Here is a 21158-nt window from a genome sequence, read left to right as displayed (position 1 = left end):
ATACATGACAGATTTGATCGACCTACCAACTAGAAACACATCCAAATCAACACGAACGCACCTAAATCTGCACTACCCAAGCTGCAAAGGACTCAAATACAAACCAACTTACGCGTCCAGTTTCTCCTACATAAGCACACAACTGTGGAACGCATTATCAAGAGTCTTGAAAACTACGTACGACCACCTAAACTTCCAGAAAAAACTAAAAACTAACCTGTTAAAAAAGGCATACCCTACCAATCCAACATAAATGCCTGATCTCTGCAACACAACAAAACTAAAGTACGTAATGGACATAACACAACTCTTCCATTGTACAATTCCCTAATGTGGTTGTGCCACATGAACTTTATCTTACCACAATATCACTTTGTATTTGTTTACACCGGAGTCTGCAAACACCTCTCCGGTACTATGTACTGTAAGCTGCATTGAGCCTACAAATAGGTGGAAAAATGTGGGATGCAAATGTAACAAATAAATAAATTATTATTATTATTTATTGGGATTTATTAACTGCCTTTATGAAGAGATACACCCAAGGCAGTGAATGACATCCCTAGTCCTCAGGCTTCTTTTTTTAATGTATCAGGGACTACTGTATGACTCCTAACAAATGTTTGACCAATATTCAGCCCGTGGCGGTAGATGGCATCTGAGCCGATCACAGCCTCAGGCTGAATTAATTTTGGATATTCAATGCTGGAGCTGGAGCATGCGCAGCTCCTGGCATGAAATATCAGAGTCTCAGTGGTTAACTTCATCACATAAAGTTAGGTTACGTTATGTGGTTAATGGACTGAAAATCACCACGAACCGGCTAAATCCGTGCTTTGTCCATGCTGTGCCCCTGGCCCGCCCCTCACCTAGCCGGTTAGGGGGTTGGCTGTTTAGGAAGGATTTTCAGTGGTACTAACCAGTTAAGTGTTACTGAGGGGCCCTTTTACAGAGCGTCCAACGAGGCTGCAGGCGGTAGCTCCATCCTGAGTGTGAGCCATTTCCAGGGGATAAAGAAAACCCCCGGAAATGGCTTGTGTGGCAGTAACTCAGCGGTAATCGGGCATTACCGTGTGCTGCCCGGATACCACCAGGTTAGTGCTTGAGCCCTTATCACCACCTCAGTGGGTGGCGGTAAGGGCTCCCCGTCGCATGACCATGTGTGCCTGGGATCATTTTACCCACTGTGGTAAAAAGGGCCCTGGCATGCGGGAAAAACATTCTCCGTTGCTAGCGCAGGGCCCTTTTTCCCTAGCTTGGTAAAAGGACCCCTGAATATTCTTGGAGAGCCCAGGTAAGCCATTTAAATGGCCAGGAACTTGAATATGGGGTAGTGTGTTTATTAAAGGTTTTGCTATTAAAACAAAGTCTAGAGAAACGACGACAATAGGGAAAGAGAAAACTTAAGACAGCATAATAAAAAATAAATATGAAAAAGAGAGAGAGAACTGAAATGGGAAGAAATCATGACAAACACCACAGAATTTGTCCAAGCACATGCAACAACATCTATAAACTCATTTTTCAAAAGGAATGTTTTTAAATGTAACAATTTTCACTAAAGATAACTTTGTGGTAAGATTGCATGCGGAATATTCTATTTTGCAGCTAAATGCACCCCCAAGGTCCTGCTGGAAGTAGTAGATAAGGTGCCTTGCTACCAGAACACTTCCAATGAAATTGAAACCTGTCCATGTGCCTGTGGCGGGGGGGGGGGGGGGGGGGGGGGTGAGAAGACAGCTGGTTTTGGTGGGGTGGGGGGAGGGACGGACATGGGGGTCATAAAATGCTGCTGAATAGATCATTTCACATTTCACAGGTGCTTTTAACAAACTTTGTATAGATAAAGAGATAGGTAGGTGGGTGGGTGAAACCCCACCAGCCTATTACATTATTTTCTTTTACTTGTGCAAACAAGTTCTCAAGAGGGCTGGGTGCATTTGGTCACTGGGGGGTTTCAGTAAACAAGTCTTTCCCTCCCATTTCAAGCCCTTATAAAGTAAGAAAGCCATTCACAGTTACTTCCACAGACTGGAAATCATGGAGAAGATTCCACTCTTCTTGATCATGGCACTGAGCGTTGGCCACTGCTCTTCAGCCTCCCTTGTGAGTATCTTCTGCAACGTTAGCAGATTGTTCCACTTCTAGCAATACCATACCCTGTGACTTTGTGAGATGGCAGTTTTGGAATACATACATAGGAAGTGTATGTGTGTGGGGAGGGGGGACTGCGGAAAGAGGAGGAACAGATACAGGAAAAGGGGGTAGAGATAGGGAGAATGGAAGCAGCTGGGGAAGGGAAGCCCTGTGGGAGTGTACTTTGATCATAGAGGGTACCTTACTGAACTAAGAGTATCCTAATGGTTGGAGCAGTAGGCTGATTACCAGGGAAGCCAGGGTTCAAATCTCACTGTGCATCCTTGTGATCCTGGACAAGTCACTTACTCTTTTATTACCTCAGGTATAAACGTAAGGGTCCTTTTACCAAGCTGTGGAAAAAAGAGCCCTGTGCTATTGGCGGGAGACATTTTTCCCGTATGCCAGGGACGTTTTTTCCGCAGATGGAATGATTTACTAAAGGCGTAGGAGCATTTCTAAATTGGGACTAAACATATCAGACCCGCTCCTGAAAGGAAAAAGATTCCATTCGACCGGACTCAATATCGTATATTGGATTGAACCTCATCCGGGAGTGGATCACCTTGCTATGTTACGCTAAGTGCCCAATTGATTATATTATATTGTTTTATAAAATACAATACAATATAAAGTATCTTAAATACATTATTACAGCATATAGATACTTTATTGAGAAAGTAAGAAGGGAGTTATACCTTCTTGAAATATACAAAAAACTTTTCTCACATGTGTAAGAGGTTGGACGGAGCAAAGGATAAGATTGATTCAGACATTTTTAAATATTGAATTAGTTTATTAATTATATTGTGAAGAGAGCACGGGTGTGTATTTTGTTCACACATAAATTAAAAATTGTGGAGATGTTCCATGATCGAGAAGCTTGTCCACCCTTAGAGATATAAATCACTTCAGTTTAGTCTTGCTTGGGTGAGTTTATACTCTGAGAACTCTCTATTATCTATAAAAAAACATTTTTCTGTTATACTACTTGTTAAATATTTAAGTGTCTGATTAATCTCCTTTGACTCCTTCTGATTACACTCTGGTTATCTGATAGCTAAAAAAAAAAAGGCCATGCAGTGAGATAACTCTTACCACATGGCCATGCTGCAGGGAGCCCTTACCTCAATGGGTGGCAATAAGGGCTCCTGTGCTAACCCGGCAGTAACCGAGCAGTACGCGGTGATGCCCGATTACCACCAGGTTTTTGGCACGCAAGCCATTTCTGGGTGTTTTCTGTTTTCCCCGGAAATGGTGCATTCTCAAGGCAGGACTACCACCGGTGGCTGCATTGGGCCGGCAGTAGTCCCAGAAGAGCAAGCAGTAAGCCCGTGTTGGGCTTACCGCCACTCTGTAAAAGGGTCCCGTATAAGTACATAAGTATTGCCATACTGGGAAAGATCAAAGGTCCATCGAGCCCAGCATCCTGTTTCCAACAGTGGCCAATCCAGGACACAAATACCCGGCAGGATCCCAAAAATGTAGAGAACATTTTATACTGCTTATCCCAGAAATAGTGGATTTTCCCCAAGTCCATTTAATAATGGTCTATGGACTTTTTCTTTAGGAAGCCGTCCAAACCTTTTTTAAACTCCGCTAAGCTAACCGCCTTTACCACATTCTCTGGCAACGAATTCCAGAGTTTAATTACACGTTGAGTGAAGAAAAATTTTCGCCGATTCGTTTGTGAGCCTTCAGGGATCAATATCAATATCAACAAGATTCTTATTGACTGCTATATCTCCAAATTAAGGGTCCAATGCGGCTTACAAAGTAATAAAACAATTGCAATACATTAAAAATCAACTTAAAAACCTAAAATATACTTAAAAATTAGTCTACCAAACAAAAACGTTTTTTTTTTCTGTGGAATGCATAGTAATTTTGTCTCCATCCTAATGAAAACAGAAAGAGAATTTCAAAAAGGTATTATCAGAGATGTAGACATAATATTGGTAATCTTAAAAAAACATATCTTTTTAAGGAAGAGGCCATAATATAAATAAACTATGTAAGCGTGCAGAAAATCGAGTCAATGGAGCAATAACTAAATGGAGATAGGGAAATACTACTACTACTACTACTATTTAACATTTCTAAAGCGCTACCGAACCTGAATATAACTTGCCTTGAGCTACAAGAAAAAATGCATGAACTGCAGCCGAAATCCCTTCACTTCCCTTTAATGCAGGCACAACAGAATAGACTGAGGTTATGATGCCAAATCTAGTTAATAGCCACACTGATCCAGTTTCTGAGTTACCATTTCTGTCTGTATCCAAAAGGCACCTGACTGTAGAAATCCCATTCTTCCTAAGAAATCTTTTTTTGCTTCAGTTTTGTTAGAATTAGATGAAAGCAGTCCAATTAAGACACCCATGGAAAGTAGGTCAAACTCAAGTCACGTTTATAAAACAGGCCTTTTATTAAATAGTCTAATTAAGCCACATGTAGGATTTCCTTTTATATTTTATAAAATATTAGTTATTTTATGTTATATGTTTTTTCTATTATTGTGTTAAGTTTTTTTGGTTTTATGAGTATTAGTTGTAAGTCACTTAGATGAATTAGATAAGCGGGATATAAATTTGATAAATAAAATAAATGACGTATGGGGGATAATTTTATAGTCATTTTCATGTACCACATATGCAGCTATATACATATGAAAATGGCCTCTATAAAGAGTACAGTAGTGGAATTTGGGTGGATCATGGGCGGAGTTTGCAAGTACATATGTAAATTATAAAGTTCACAAATCTATATCCATACTTACAAATTGTAGGTATCAACATTTTTGCCTGCTCCAGAGAAGCAGTAAATGTCCATACCTGCCATGCAGGCATAATTTCTGCCACTTGCACTAGTATTTTAAAAAGACAAGTAGATGCTTATTTGTCTTGATAAAAGTGGCCTAAAATAGGTGCCTGAAAACACTCTTACCAGACTGCAGGAGGTAGCCGGGCTGCCTCCTGCGATCAGCGCTGAGCCCGGATTTTCAATGCCAAGCTATTTCTGGTGACCGGCATTGAATATCTGGGTGTTTTTTGGCTGGTTTCAACTTAACCGGCTGGTTAGGTTGAAACTGGCCAAAGATATACCTGCTATTTTGGCAGCCTAATTTGGCAGCCAAACTTAGCCGACGATGAGCTGAATATTGGCAGATAGCTGGTTATATGACACGGTATAACTGGGTAAGTGTTAATCAGCAATATTAAGTGGGATAACCAGCAATTTCCCGCTGAATATTGACAGAAAGATAGTTAAGTGGCCGGTTAAATGGTTTTAAATATTGGGTGGACTGTGTCCAGTCTCTGACCCTGTACATTCCGAATGTTACCTATGGAGTAATCTTTCTCTGCCACCACTTGCCTCTAGAATTCTACGTGTGGAAACTGAAAATATGTAAATACAAAACTGGGATGCAAAGTGAATACTTATTTCCTTGGCAAATCATGGACATAGGGCTAGATTCTATATATGGTGCCTGAAAAATCCATGCTGAACAAAAATACGTCTAGGCGTAGTCTCTAAAGTACACCTAAATTTTATAGAATAGGCTTAAATATCCATGCAGTATATAGAATACACCGAGCGCCTTTCCATGCGACCAAATTTGGCCATGTCCATTTAGGCCATATTGTACTTGGCCTAAATCTCAATGCCTAAATTAGGTGTAGAGCGTGTGCATTCTATAATAATGCGCACAGATTTTAGAAACACCCATGATCCGCCCATTCCATGCCATAACCACTCCGCCTTTTCAACTAATTGACTTGGAATTGACACCATGTTACAGGATACACTTAGCGTGCTAGGTGCATAAATCTTAATTAGTGCCCATTAGTGCTGATAATTGCTTGTTAACATCTAATTGACAGTGCTGATTAGCTAGTTAACCAGTTAAGTTATGCACATTGTTATAGAATACACTTTGATTTCTGCATGGAAATTAAGGCACGATATATAGAATTGGGGGATAGTGAGTATTATGTGCATAGTAATAATAATAATAAAACTTTATTTATAACCCGCTATATCTGTAAAAGACTAAATGGGGAACAAATCACATACAATGTATAGAAAACAAAAAAACATAACAATAAAAACTATTTATTAACATCAGTCAGAAATAAACCATGAGGCATAATTAATGCAGTCTAAATACAACATTAAAATCAACCCGAGGCAGGCACTGGTTACTGAATATGAGCCTGCAAATAGGTGGGATAATGTGGGGTACAAATGCAATAAATAATAATAATAATATTGGGATTTCATTTTGTATTATTAAGTTACGAGTTCTTTACTATTTGCTAGTGTTTATTCTATCATCCTACTATATAAATGAAGAGTGACTGACGTGCCGCGCATGCACGTCACGTCACAGGTCTCTGCTGACGTGATTAGAGGCAGGACCAGATCGACCCTGCTGCCGGGCAAATCAAAAGCCAGCACTGTTCATTTGCGGGGGTCAGGGCGGCGTCAAGTGGAGAGAAGAGAATTGCTGGGTGGCTACAGGGGGGCCAGGGGAGAGATGAGAATCGCTGGGTGGCTGGAGAGGGGGGCAGGGGAGAGAGGAGAATCGCTGGGTGGCTGGAGAAGGGGGGCAGGGGAGAGAGGAGAATCGCTGGGTGCCTGGAGGGGGGCAGGGGTGAGAGGAAAATCACTGGGTGGCTGGAGAGGGGCAGGGGTGAGAGGAGACTCGCTGGGTGGCTGGAGGGGGGGCAGGGGAGAGAGGAAAATCACTGGGTGCCTGGAGGGGGTCAGGGCAGAGAGCACAATCGCTGAGTGGCTGGAGGGGGGGCAGGGCAGAGAGGAGAATCGCTGAGTGGCTACAGGGGGGCAGGGGACAGGAGAATCACTGGGTGCCTGGAGGGGGGCAGGGGAGAGAGGAGACTCGCTGGGTTGCTGAAGAGGGGGGCAGGGGAGAAAGGAGAATCACTGGGTGGCTGTAGGGGGGCAGGGGAGAGAGGAGAATCGTTGGCTGGAGAGGGAGGCAGGGGAGATAGGAGAATCGCTGGGTAGCTACGAGGGGGGGGGCAGGGGACAGAGGAGAATCGCTGGGTGCCTGGAGGGGGAGCAGGGGAGACAGAACAATCGCTGAGAGGCTGGAGGGGGGGCAGGGGACAGAGGAGAAAGTTTCACTCTCTCTTTCTCACACACACACACACTCGCACATATACTCTCTCTTTCACACAGACACACACACACACTTTCTCTGTCTCTCTCACACTCACACATACACACAATCTCTGTCTCTTTCTGAAGTCACTCACTCTCTTGCACACAGACGCGCGCACACACACACACTTTCTATGTCTCTCTCTCTCACACACACACATATACACACTCTCACTCTCTCGCTGTCTCTCTCAACTCACTCTCACACTCTCTCTTTTTTACACAGATGTACACACACACACACTTTCTCTGTCTCTCTCTCTCACACACACACATATACACACTCTCACTCTCTCGCTGTCTCTCTCAACTCACTCTCACACTCTCTCTCTTTCACACAGACACACACACACACACTTTCTCTGACTCTCTCACACACTCACACACACGTTCTCTGTCTCTCTCTCACACACTCACTCTCACACACACATATACACACTCTCACGCTCTCTCTCTCTTTACATTTCAGAAATAAAACATATTGCCCGTTTGGCTATTTCATTACATTACGCACAACAGAAATGTCGCCCGTTGTAACGGGCTTTACGGCTTGTATTAAATATTGAGACAATGTATCTCCATACCCTTCTTTCAACCCAGTTCCTTTGTTACTTCTTTCCTTTTCTTTGGTGTTAATAAAGAGCAGGGCAAAACCTGTTTTGATACAGTAACTAATTTACATGAGAATAAAACAGAGACTATCATAATGCTTCTGTATCACTCCATGATGAAGTTGCATCTTGAGCACTGTGTACAATTCTGGTCACTGCATCTCAAAAAAAGATATAGTGGAACTGGAACAGATATAGAGAAGGGGCAACCAAAATGATTACGGGGATAGAACAATTCTTCTATGAGAAAAGGCTAAAGAGGTCAGGGCTCTTCAGCTTGGAAAAGAGCCGGATGAGGGGAGATATGATAGAGGTCTATAAAATGAATGGGTAAAAGTGAATCAATTATTTACTCTTTCAAAAAGTACCAAGACTAGGGAACACTCCATGAAGTTGCACAGCAGCAGATTTAAAACAAATGGTGACGTTATTTTTCCACTCAGTGTAGAGTTAAGCTCTCAAACTCATTTGTGGAGCAAGTGGTAAAAGCAGGTAATGTAGACGGGTTTAAAAAAAGGTTTGGACAAATTCCTGGAGGTAAAGCCTGGGATCGGTTGTGTGGAATCTGCTACTCTTCGGGATTCCAGAATCTCGCTACTGCTGATCCTGCCTCAACAGCAGCCGCTGTTTTCTGCTTGCGAATGGATTATTAGCAGCACAAAAAATGTTTTTTTTTTTTCATTGTAATTGTCTCATGGATCCCCTGGGGTGGAAACCACTGATCTATACTTTTTGATTTTTCTAGGATTCTTATAATATCACCGGATCGGTGGATGAGGGCGGCCAGTGCCTGTGTACTGTGATCTTGCCTGATAACACCTTCCCAATGCACAGGATGGAGTCCCTGGAAATCAGCTCTTATAATCTGAGCATCAGCATCCAGCGAGAAATCACTAAGGTAAAGAAATATCTTGAGCCTATATGCTCAGCATCTGTGGGGCTGAAAGACACCTGTGTTAGCTGGAGTTGCAGAGATTTCTTTAATTTAGTGCCCAATGTTCCCATCAATCTGTTCCCATATGGCTTATTACGGGAACATTGGACACTAAAGGGTTAATTAACCTGCTACCTTAGCAGTGCAAAATATTCAGGATAAACAACATAATAGAATTTCAAAATTTCATCCAGTTCACCCTAATTCTTTTCTCAGAAACATGCCTTTGCCTCGTATAGAGAAATGGTAACATTCAAAAGGGGTATTTTCTGCAGGAAACAGATTTTCCTACTAATTTCTTGCTTATTTTTTAAGTGAGCAACAAAATAATATGTGCTAAACAGGGCTAGTTTAATAATAGTTCTGGGCTCTACCCTCCCGATTACCAAAAGCCTGAGACTTTTAGGAGTGCATCTGGATTCACATCTCCAGCTGGCTGACCACGTACAATTAGTCTCCAAAAAAATGTTCCAGGCCATGTGGAGACTTCGGCGCATCAGATATCTCCTTCCCAGAGACCTGTTCCGTACCCTTGTCCACTGGCTTGTCCTATCCCACCTGGATTATTGTAGTGGTATTTATGTGGGTTGCCAGGCCTCCTTATTGAAAACGTTCCAAACGGCCCAGAACACTGCGGCACGGCTCATCCTTAAAGAAAGGCGTTTTGCACATGCTGAACCCCTGCGATTTAAACTTCATTGGCTGCCAGTACAGGAGCGCATCGCTTTTAAGATCTGCTCCCTAACACATAAAATCATTTATGGGGCCTCCCCGGATTACATGCTCCCCTTGATCGACCTTCCGCCTAGAAATGCCAACCCTGCTGCTCGGTCCTATCTCCACCTCCATTTTCCGAATTGTAAGGGAGTTAAGTATAAGAAAATCTTCGCCTCGTCCTTCTGTTATTGGAGTCCCAAATACTGGAACACATTACCTCGTCACCTTAAAACTCAAGAGGATCATGCCCTTTTTAAGAAGTTGTTAAAGACATTCCTCTTTGCTAAGACTTACCACTCAACTTGCCATGTTGATTAAAGTATCCCTTGTCCCTTACCCTACCTAGTTCACGTTGTTAGTTTCTTCCCTCCAACCTACTTCTTATGCTTGACTAAGCTATTAAGTTTGTACTCTTATTTAATTCTCTGTGAGCCACATTGCGCCTGCATGAGTGGGAAAATGTGGGATATAAGTAATAAATAAATAAATAAATAAACTCTCAATGTATAAATTAATTTAAGTGAGTTAAGACTTACTTGAAATATTTAAGGCTACATCCAATGAATTGTAGGCTTGTACAATTATAAGGCAAACTATTTGGACTGGATGCCAAACTGATAAATATAGTTTGCCTAGCAAAAAAGGTGCAGTACTCAAATGCCAGACCATCCTTCAGAGGTGGGGTGATAGCCACAATAGCCAGGTTCCCTGTAACTAGCCACAGAGAGTCTATGAAAAGGCAAAATTGGTGTGCAGAGCTTGGGCTCTTTCATTAATACTTAGGGACAATGGGGCCGATATTCAGACCACTGGAGGTAGCCAGATTGTTTCTCATGGTTGGTGCTGAGCCTGGATATTCAATTCTACTACTACTACCACTCATCATTTTTATAGCGTTACTAGATGTACGCAGCGCTGTACACCTGAACATGAAGAGTCTGTCCCTGCTCGACAGAGCTTACAATCTAATTAGGACAGACAAACAGGACAAACAAGAGATAAGGGAATATTAAAGTGAGGGTGATGAAATAAGGGTTCTGAACAAGTGAATAAGGATTAGGAGTTCAAAGCAGCATCAAAAAGGTGGGCTTTTAGCTTAGATTTGAAGACGGCCAGAGATGGAGCTTGACGTACCGGCTCAGGAAGTGGGCCATTTCCAGTGACTGGCATTGAATATTCGGTTTATTTTTGACTGGTTTCAATGTCACTGGCCAAGCCGAATCAGTGCTGGCTGGTTAGTTAAGTTGAAACTGGCCAAAGATAGATCTGCTATTTCGGTGGCCTATTTGGCCACCAAACTCAGAGGGTCTTTTACTTAGGCTCGTTGGCATTTTTAGTGCACGTTAAAAATAGGTATGCGCTAAACGCTAAAGATGCCCATAGGAATACATTGGCATCTTTAGCATTTAGCGCATGCGTATTTTTAACGCACACTAAAAACGCCAGTGCGCGTAAGTATAAGACCCCCTTAGCCAGCAATGCATTGGATATTAGGCATGGAGGAGTAGCCTAATGGTTGGTGTGGCAGGCTGTGTCCCTGGTGACCTGGTTTAATTTCCACTGCCACTCCTTGTGACCTTAGGCAAGCCACTTAACCCTCCACTGGCCCAGGTACAAAAACTTAGATTGTGAGCCCTCTAGGGACAGAGAAAATATTTGCATATAATTTATACAGTACTAGGTACGTCTAGTAGTGTTATAGACTTGATCAGTAGTGGACAGCCATCTATATTGCACAATATAACTGCTTATCCACTAACTGCTAACCAGTGGGAGATAGCCAGCTGTCTCTTGCTGAATATGGCCTGGTAAGTGCCATTTAACTGGCCAGGAGCTGTTCCTGGCTGGTTAAATGGTGTTAAATATCGGGCGGAAGGGGTCATTTTTAGCACGCAGTGGAAAAAGTGCCAGTACCCAAGCCTTGGGTTTAGTTTAGAGGAAGAACAAAGAGGCTTACAATCATATCATCATAAGTCAAAGGAAAAAAAAAGAAAATTATTATAATTTAAAAGAAGAAAGGAGAGATAAAGTTAAAGAGAAAAGAAAGAAGGAAGGAAGGAAATAACAGAAAATGGTTTAAGCTGAGTCTTCTAGTATTTGTCTCCCATTTCCCCAAAGGCTTGGGAGAATAGATGAGTTTTCAATGCAGCCTTAAAGCATAAATGATTGATCTCAGAGCTCACAGTAGGTATGGAAAGGTGTTTTATTCTTTTGGCCTAAAGTAAGAGACAGCAATATTTGTTGTACTGTTAATGCATTACCTAGCAGTGGGTGGTATGGTTAGCTGATTAAGATATTGCATTTGGGAAGAAAAAGGAGAATAGTACGAAACCAACAAATCAGCTAAATAGGTAGGAACACCTGTAGTAATGACTTTCTGTATTAACAAAATCTTGTAAAGGATCCTTAACGAAACCAGAAGCCAATGAAGCCCCTTCAAGACAGGTGTGATATGGTCAAACTTGCTGGTATTAGTCAATGAATGAACTGTTGAATTTTGGACCTTTGAATACTGGAATGATCTACACCAGTGATTCCCAAACTTGGTCCTGAAGGCACCCCAGCCAGTCAGATTTTCAGTATATCCACAATGATTATTCATGAGATATATTTGTATGCAGTGGAGGCAGTGGATGCAAATTTCTCTCATGAATATTCATTGTAGGCAGGGCTGCTGAGAGACTGAGCCGGGCTCGGGACAAGGCCGCCCCTGGTGCCCCGCCCCCAGGTCATCATCGTTGCCGCTGTCCCCCTCCGTCCACCACCGGGCTGGGCCCCCCTGATTTCAAATCATAGCACCTCACCTCGACCGCGCTCCATGTGAAAGAAGCGCAGCAGTGGCAGTCTGCAGATCGCCTCCCTTCGGGCCTTCCCTCCCTGTATCCTGCCCTTGTGCAAGGTACGTCAGATGAGGGCGGGACACAGGGAGGGAAGGCCCGAAGGGAGGCGATCTGCAGACTGCCACTGCTGCGCTTCTTTCACACGGAGCGAGGTTGAGGTGAGGCGCTATGATTTGAATTCAGGGGGGCCCAGCCTGGTGCTGGACGGAGAGGGGCGGGTGGAGGGTGGAGGCCCGGGCCAGGGGAATTTTGTCCCCCCCTGCCTCCACCTCTCTGCAGCCCTGATTGTAGGTATCCTGAAAACCTGACTGGCTGGGGTGCCTCCAGGATCAGGTTTGAGAACCACTGATCTAGTCCATAATACAGAGCATTATAGTAGTCATTATGGCTTAACATGAAAGCAAAAGCAAGAATGTTCAGATGTTCTAGTGACAAAAATGATTTTATTGACAATGGCAGTAGAAGAGAAAAATGCAGCCTAAGACACTGCATTGCCATCATCTTTCTCCTCTACTTCCTAACTACTACTACTACTACTATTTAGCATTTCTATAGCGCTACAAGGCGTATGCTGCTTTGCCCTCCATTGTCTTATTCTGTGTTTTAGGGGCTTGGCAGTTTTCTCCTGCTCTGTTGATCTTCCAGCTTATTCGGAACTATGGCTGGCCATAAGCTTTCATTTGTAACTATCTAGGAATGTTTCTCCTATTATGTAACCCCTCCCAACTTAAGTTATTGCCGTGACAGTCTTCATCCAGGGTCCTTGCACCAAGGATCTTTCTGTAACCCTGAAATTCTGGGCCCTATGTCCAGTTGTTAGATGTTACTGGGACTCCTTCTTTTCCTCATTAGGGGCTCTGAATGCTGTCTTCATGGCTTCCCCAGTACCAATCTACTTGGGAAGCAGAATCAACTGTCTTACTCTTAAGATTGAAAATCATTTTCTCTTCTTCTTTATTCCAAATTGACACATGTAATGGTTTTACTTTTATTTCCAGATTGAGAGCTATCAGAGCACCCTGGCAGTGTACCTGAAAAGACTGTACAACCTGACCCTCCGGGTGGAAAAAGTAGAAACGGGAGATGTGTCCTATACAGAACTAGACTTTACACTCTTGAAATTGGAGATCAAGGAGATGGAGTCGCTCACCTTGCAGCTGAGTGTTTCTCTGAATGGATCCAACACCATTGTAGAGTCACTTTTAATGGAGGTACATACTGTGACTGGTTTCTGTACCCTCTTAATTGAATATTAGGTTTTTCTGGACTGATCTGGTTTGACAGCACTTTGGATACTGCCTGGGGTACAAACAATGGTTAGCAGTCAAAGCTTACACTTAACAGTGGAGGTCATTGACCTAATGCTGCTCAATTAGGCTCAATCTATTCCCAGTGACTTGGAATCATCTGGTGCCCTAGTGCTTAAGGAAACAACCAAGGGTTCACAAATAGACTTTATTGAAGAATGACCCAACTTGGCCAAGTTTTAGCACTAGCCTTCAGCAGGGGTCATCACAGTCTTCAGTGTTAACCCAATTGGACACAAGTCCATATACAATCTCCTTCTAAGGTTGAATAATCTTCCACGTTGTAGCGGCGAGAAGGAGATTGTATATGGACTTGAATCCAATTGGGTTAACATTGAAGATTGTGATGACCCCTGATGAAGGCTAGTGCCGAAACTTGGCCAGGTTGGGTCATTCTTCAGTGAAGTCTATTTGTGAACCCTTGGCTGTTTTCTTCTGTCCTGGACCACCTCTGCTGTTTTCCTTGGACTTGTTGTCTGTGCGGAGCTTTTCTCCTTTATCATTTGCCCTAGTGTTTAACTCATAAAGATTCTTTTAAAAATCTGACTGGGCTGTTGACTGCACCAGTATCAAATATCAATTTATTTTGATATACTGAAATATAAAAATAAATGATCATTATAGAATTCAGTAATAAAAGACAAAGACAAAGGGGGTAAACAGATGCAGTAGGAGGCCTAGGTTAGGGAGCTGACAATAATAAAACTGTTCAGTTTTAAGTTCAATAAGTTACCAGAAGCTATAAAGGAAAGGAAGTACGATGATCATTAGGATAGAGAAACGAGGGCAAGGAAGAAAAAAGGGAGGGAAGAACTTAGTATACATTAGGAAAATTATGCTGGATACTGTGAATGGCAGCAGGCCCCATATCTGGAAATATCTGACTATCATTGACATTGACTGCCATGTCTTTGACGTGATCAACTAGACTTGTAATCAGCATCAAGACTGGTCATGGTTGTCTGCTTCCAGCAAAGCAGCAGGCATACAGAGAGAATTATTCTACCTGGATATGAGTCCTGGGCCGAAAGTATTCAATTCAAATCAATTCTTGTATACCGCTAATATCCCCTTTCCAGCGTTCAGTGCGATTTACGTTCTAAGTGAGACAAAAGCAAACAGTGTTAGTGTGTGGTTTGAGAAACAAAGACCATTGGATTAATGCATGAGACTAAAAACATTAAAGAAAGGATAATGGATAATACTAGGAGGTAGAAGTCATGATGGATGGTTATAAAGCAGTTTTTGGGAAGAGAAAGGTTTTTGGCATCTTTCAGAAGTTGAGGTAGCTGTTTTCTGTTCTGATGGTAATAGGTAGAGAGTTCTATATCATAGTATTGATTTGCTCTGTCCATCTGTCTCAGTATATGATTACTTCCATGAAAATTCAAAGATAGGGCCCGAACTTGGATGAAAACGGAGCATGAGCCTAGTAGCTACCCTAGTGAAAATGACCTTGATCCAATAAATGTAAAGTCACTTTCATCAAGGTCAAAGATGAAAAGCATTAGAAAATAAATGCATAAGCATATTTTTTACTTCCTCCCTCATTTTAATGCTGAAATTCATTATGTCTAACAAAACTTGAAATTTCTTTCCTCCCAATTATCCTCTTCCTTCACCCATGACACGGCAGATCCGAAACATCTCGATCATGGTCAGCCAGCTGGAATCATATGACAAAAACAATGTGCTTGCGGTGCGACGGGAAATTGTCTTACTTCAGAAACGTCTCCAGGACTGTCAGAAGAACCAGACAATAATACCCACTCTTCCTCCTGTGATACACGGTCAGTACATGAATTCATTGGAAGACCTTAGACTCTCTTAGTCACATCATCTCATCAGAGCAATTTGTGTTGACTTGAGTTCTGTATATAGATCTTTGTAATGTACCACTTAGCAGACTTTTTTTCAAACATCACTTTCACAATGTAAAACATAATGAGCGGCATTTTAGAAAGAATGTACAAGTCAGAATTGAGACAACTCAAAGTCCACTAGTATTTTGGCACAGGATCTGCTGACATAGAGCCTGTACTGAAATGCATGGGAGAAACGGATTTATGCGCCAGCTATATCCATCTTAGAAAAATAAGAGGTAAATAGTCAGTTGGCATTTTTTTTGGCTGCTGCTGCCACTATCCACAAATATTCCATTCCGGGTCATGTCTGGACACCGGCATTGAATATCTGGGTTTAGGTGGCCAGATAAAACTTATCCGGTTAAGTGTGTAATTCAGCACTTAACCCTAGAACGCATGACGTTAAAAATATACATATTAACGTCATGGGGGCCTTTTAGGCCCCCATGCACATAATGTAGAAAAACACACTTAAATAACTTTCACAAGTTTATTTCAAAATTGCTCAATAAAATATGAATACTGGACAACATTTTAATTATAATTTTTCACAGAAAACACCAAAAAAATTTTTTTTTCCCAAATTTCACGCAAAGACATGAAAACACACAAAAATGCATAGAAATCTATAGCAAACTAGCTGCAGCTACATTTTTATTCTAACTTTCTTTTCTATTATATTAGTCTTCCAAACAATTCTGACATGTTATTTTTTCAGAAGAGTGTTCTTTGCAAACAGTTTCCTTACAAGTGGAACAATATCGCTCAGTTTTCCTCTCTATGTTTCTTGGACACATGAAACAACGCTTTCGTTTTCTTTCTCCTGGCTCTGGAGTAATCTGAAACTGTACGCCACACCGTTTCATTGCTTCTTTAGTTTTCTTTGGCAAGCATTTCAAGTCGCTTCGCTCTATCATGTGAGGTATTACAAGTTCATGACAAAGGTCCTTCAAGAATAAGCGTCTCCTGTCCTTCCTCTGTGCATGAAATTCAGGATGAGTTTCTGTATAAATAATGAATGAATTTAGGGCTGCTACATCAAGCATATTTGAAAATAGTACTACAGGCCATCGTTTTGTTTGCCTCTTACACGAATATTCTCCCACCATCTCATCCATTTTATCTACACCTCCTTTTGTTGCATTGTAATGCAGGATGATTTCTGGTTTCAATTTTTGGTTATTGCTGTCAACACTGCAATCGTGATGCATGGTACTGAGTAAAATTACAGATTTCTCCTTCTTTGCCTTGTAAGATACCAAAGTCGCTTTGTTATTGAATCCAAAGACACTCTCATAAAGTGCTCGCTGACGATTGTGTTTGAGTGCTGCTGGAATTTCTCGTCTGTTTTGCTTTATAGTACCAACAAGTGTAATAGCTTTTGCAAGCAGAAAATTGCCTAGTTCAACATTGGTGAAATAATTGTCCATGGTGATGTTTCTACCTGAATTGAATATTGGAACAGCAAGAGTTTTGACTATTTCAGACCCCAGATCCTTCTGTACTGGTGCACCAACCTCTTTGCCACAGTAGATTACGCCATTTATGCCATAATAATTTGCAGAATCACACATCCAGAAGATTTTTATACCGTACTTGGCTGGCTTGCTGGGCATGTATTGTATGAATTTGCAGCGTCCTCTGAACGGTACAAGTTGCTCATCTACAGTAACATTAGTACTAGGATTGTAAAGTTTTGTGCAATTTTTGATAAATATGTTCCAGATATAACTGATAGGGGCTAATTTGTCTGTTTCAAACCTTGCTGCACGAGTTTGCTTATCATCAAAGCGAATGATCCTTCTAATTTCCTCATATCTGCCCACTGACATTGTCGCCTTATAGTGTGGATCAGAAAGTGGGTCCAGAAATAATTCTCGTATTGGGACATCATACGATTTTTGACTCCCTGCCAGCAGGAAAAGTCCAATATATGCATAAAGTTCCTCTTTTGAGATATTTTTCCAGGACTTATTTTTTGCTGAAGCGATACGTCTTCCTTCTAGGTTTGAACATAATAGGACCTCTTCTGCAATATTGTCAGAAAAATAAGTACAGAATACATCTTTAGGGGTAAAGTAACTGGGACTTCCCACAGCTCCTTGAGCCTGTCTCACAATATTGTGTATTGGAGTACGTCCGACTAATGTAGGATTACTGTCCCAAAAAACATTCGTTTTGGATGTTCTACTTATCACTTCTTGAGGATCCACTAGATTCACTTCTTCATCATCAGAAGAATCACTGGATGAGGATGTTTGATTAGCTGGTGGCAGATATTCTTCATCAGACAAAGATAGTTCACTTTCATCATTGCTTTGAAACATAATCGCTTCAATCTCTTGGTCAGTCAGACACTTGGAGGAAGACTGTGCCATTGCTGACTAGATGTTAGAAAATGAAACAGATTTCCTCTCAACAGCTTATCTTATCACAGGTCCTTCAGCAATTAGCTCACAGTGTATACTGTCCTCAGTGTTCAGAGGACCTGAGGTGATGTCATGGCCTTATCACTCCCTCCAAAAATCACATGACATCCTCACATGTTATTATCCACACCCTGGCCCCTCCACCAGCATTACTGAGTACAAATAAAGTAACTTGAGACACAAACACTTCTGAGAACATGATAAAAACAGCGGGGGCCTAAAAGGCCCCCAATTCGTACAGATGTAGTTTTCACCAAACAAGCATTGTTACACCATAATGCCTATGAAAAAAAATTATATGAACAACTGGATATTATCAACAATGACATACTTGAGTAATACCTTGAGTTTCAAAATTCTAACTAAAGTAATTTTGCAGATAATAGCAAAAATGTAAGCATGGGGGCCTAAAAGGCCCCCAATATGCGTTCTAGGGTGGATAAGTCAAACTGGATAAAGATAGGACTGTGTTTAATGCAGTCCTATTTATATGGTTAACTTATCAGCTTAAGTGCTGAACATCGGCACTTAATCGGATAAGTGCTGACTCCGCCCTGGAATACCCACAAACTAGCTGGTTTTGTTTAAGGTGCTAACTGGGTATATTCAATGGCACTATCTGGTTATGTGCTGCTGAATATGCCCGGTTAGCCCTGGACAGGTGATTTAAATGGTCAGGAGGTAAATCATTTTAGATATCGAGCAGTAACCCTCGAATTCTATATGGAGCGTCAAGCGATCCGTGCCAAAATCCAACCATATTCTATAACAATGTGCATAACTTAATTGGCTTAACAAGCTAATCAGGGTTGATAACAGCTCTTAACAAGCAATAATGAGCACTAATTGGCACTAATTACAATTTACACGCACAACTTGCTAAGCGCATTCTGTACTGCTGTGCGTTTAAGTTCTAATGCACGCAGGTGAAAAGGGGCATTGTTATCGGTGGGGAAATGGGCGTTCTGAAGTTTATGGAAGTAGTTATAGAATATGGTTCAGTGTGCCTAAATCTATGCGTTAGGGTTTACACCATATTTTTGTTGGTGTAAATGGACGCGTGTAGTTTTAGGTGCTAGGATGCCAAATAAACTTCCTATTTAATAATTTGCACCTCCAACATTCCATGTCTGGCTGCCTGGGTTCGTAACATCTCCTGACATCAGCCAGCCTCCAGCATTCCATTCCCCCTCACTGTCCCGCCCTCGCATCAAAAAGTAAGGACGTCAGAGGGCGGAACAGTGAGAGGGAAGGGAACGCTGGAGGCGAGCTGACGTCAGGAGGGATGTTACGAATGGAACGGAAGCCAGCGCCAGCCAGCCAGAGAACGTTCAGCTACAAATCGAGGGGAGGAGAGAATCACGGGACATCGATGGGAGGGAGGGAGGAAGGGAGGAAGGGAAGGAAAGGTGAGGGGAAGGGAAAGGAACGGAAGGGGAGGGGAGGCCAGGGCAGAGGAGAATTGATGGACATGGATGGGATGGGAGGTCAGTAGAGGAGAGAATCGCAGGACACAGATGGGAGGGCAGAGAAGAGGACAATCGCTGGATATGGAGGGGAGGGGAGGGAAGAATTGCTGGACATGGAGGGGAGGGAAGGGGAGAGAGAAAAAAAAAGCTTACATGACGGCCTTCCTAGGGCCCGTTTCATTGTTGAGGAAACGGACATGGTTCCACTAGTATTCTATATACTGCACCTAACTCTAGGTGCTGCTTATACAATATGTTTAGTTGGCATTGATTTCTGCGCCAATTTTTTAGGGGCCTAAATGTCTAAAATATCAATGGGACAAAACAGATAAATGCTTATGTTAAGCCATTTTACTAACATAACTTTTTATTTTGCCTGAAGTTTAGTTTAATTCATTTTATTCACATTTGCTATATCGCCATTGCTAACTTGCAGATCAGTGAATGATACATACCTGTAGCAGGTGTTCTCCGAGGACAGCAGGCTGATTGTTCTCACGACTGGGTGACGTCCGCGGCAGCCCCCACCAACCGGAAGAAGCTTCGCGGGCGGTCCGCACGCAGGGCACGCCCACCGCGCATGCGCGGCCGTCTTCCCGCCCGTGTGTGACCGTTCCCGCCAGTTGAATGACAAGCAAAAATGATGAAACGCAACTCCAAAGGGGAGGAGGGAGGGTAGGTGAGAACAATCAGCCTGCTGTCCTCGGAGAACACCTGCTACAGGTATGTATCATTCACTTTCTCCAAGGACAAGCAGGCTGCTTGTTCTCACGACTGGGGTATCCCTAGCTCTCAGGCTCACTCAAAACAAGAACCCAGGTCAATTGAACCTCGCAACGGCGAGGATACAACAGAAAATTGACCTACGAAGAACAACTAACTGAGAGTGCAGCCTGACCAGAATAAATTCGGGTCCTGGAGGGTGGAGTTGGATTTACACCCCAAACAGATTCTGCAGCACCGACTGCCCGAACCGACTGTCGCGTCGGGTATCCTGCTGGAGGCAGTAATGTGATGTGAATGTGTGGACAGATGACCACGTCGCAGCCTTGCAAATCTCTTCAATAGTGGCTGACTTCAAGTGGGCCACTGATGCTGCCATGGCTCTAACACTATGAGCCGTGACATGACCCTCAAGAGCCAGCCCAGCCTGGGCGTAAGTGAAGAAAATGCAATCTGCTAGCCAATTGGAGATGGTGCGTTTCCCGACAGCGACCCCTAGCCTGTTAGGGTCGAAAGAAACAAACAATTGGGCGGACTGTCTGTGGGGCTGTGTCCGCTCCAAATAGAAGGCCAATGCTCTCTTGCAGTCCAATGTGTGCAACTGACGCTCAGCAGGGCGGGTATGCGGTCTGGGAAAGAATGTTGGCAAGACAATTGACTGCTTAAGATGGAACTCCGACACCACCTTCGGCAGGAACTTTGGGTGGGTGTGGAGCGCTACTCTGTTGTGATGAAATTTTGTATATGGAGCATGAGCTACCAGGGCTTGAAGCTCACTGACCCTACGAGCTGAAGTAACTGCCACCAAGAAAATGACCTTCCAGGTCAAGTACTTCAGATGGCAGGTATTCAGTGGCTCAAAAGGAGGTTTCATCAGCTGGGTGAGGATGACGTTGAGATCCCATGACACTGTAGGAGGCTTGATAGGGGGCTTTGACAA

At 42.7% G+C, this 21158-nt stretch overlaps 1 protein-coding gene across 1 annotated transcript in view; it reads left to right on the top strand.

Moving 5' to 3' along the window:
* Positions 1-2040: 2040 nt before the first annotated feature.
* LOC115480664 (olfactomedin-4-like) overlaps positions 2041-21158 on the top strand; it is a 29859-nt gene continuing 10741 nt past the window's right edge. The window contains exons 1-4 of the mRNA XM_030219491.1: positions 2041-2106; positions 8680-8832; positions 13424-13636; positions 15369-15522. Coding sequence (XP_030075351.1) covers positions 2041-2106; positions 8680-8832; positions 13424-13636; positions 15369-15522 — 586 coding nt within the window. The remainder of the gene's footprint in view (positions 2107-8679; positions 8833-13423; positions 13637-15368; positions 15523-21158) is intronic.

The sequence above is a fragment of the Microcaecilia unicolor genome, chromosome 11, assembly GCF_901765095.1.
Source record: "Microcaecilia unicolor chromosome 11, aMicUni1.1, whole genome shotgun sequence".
Classification (NCBI taxonomy): domain Eukaryota; kingdom Metazoa; phylum Chordata; class Amphibia; order Gymnophiona; family Siphonopidae; genus Microcaecilia; species Microcaecilia unicolor.
Note: the sequence above shows the minus strand (reverse complement) of the source record. Positions and strands in the feature narration are given on the sequence as shown.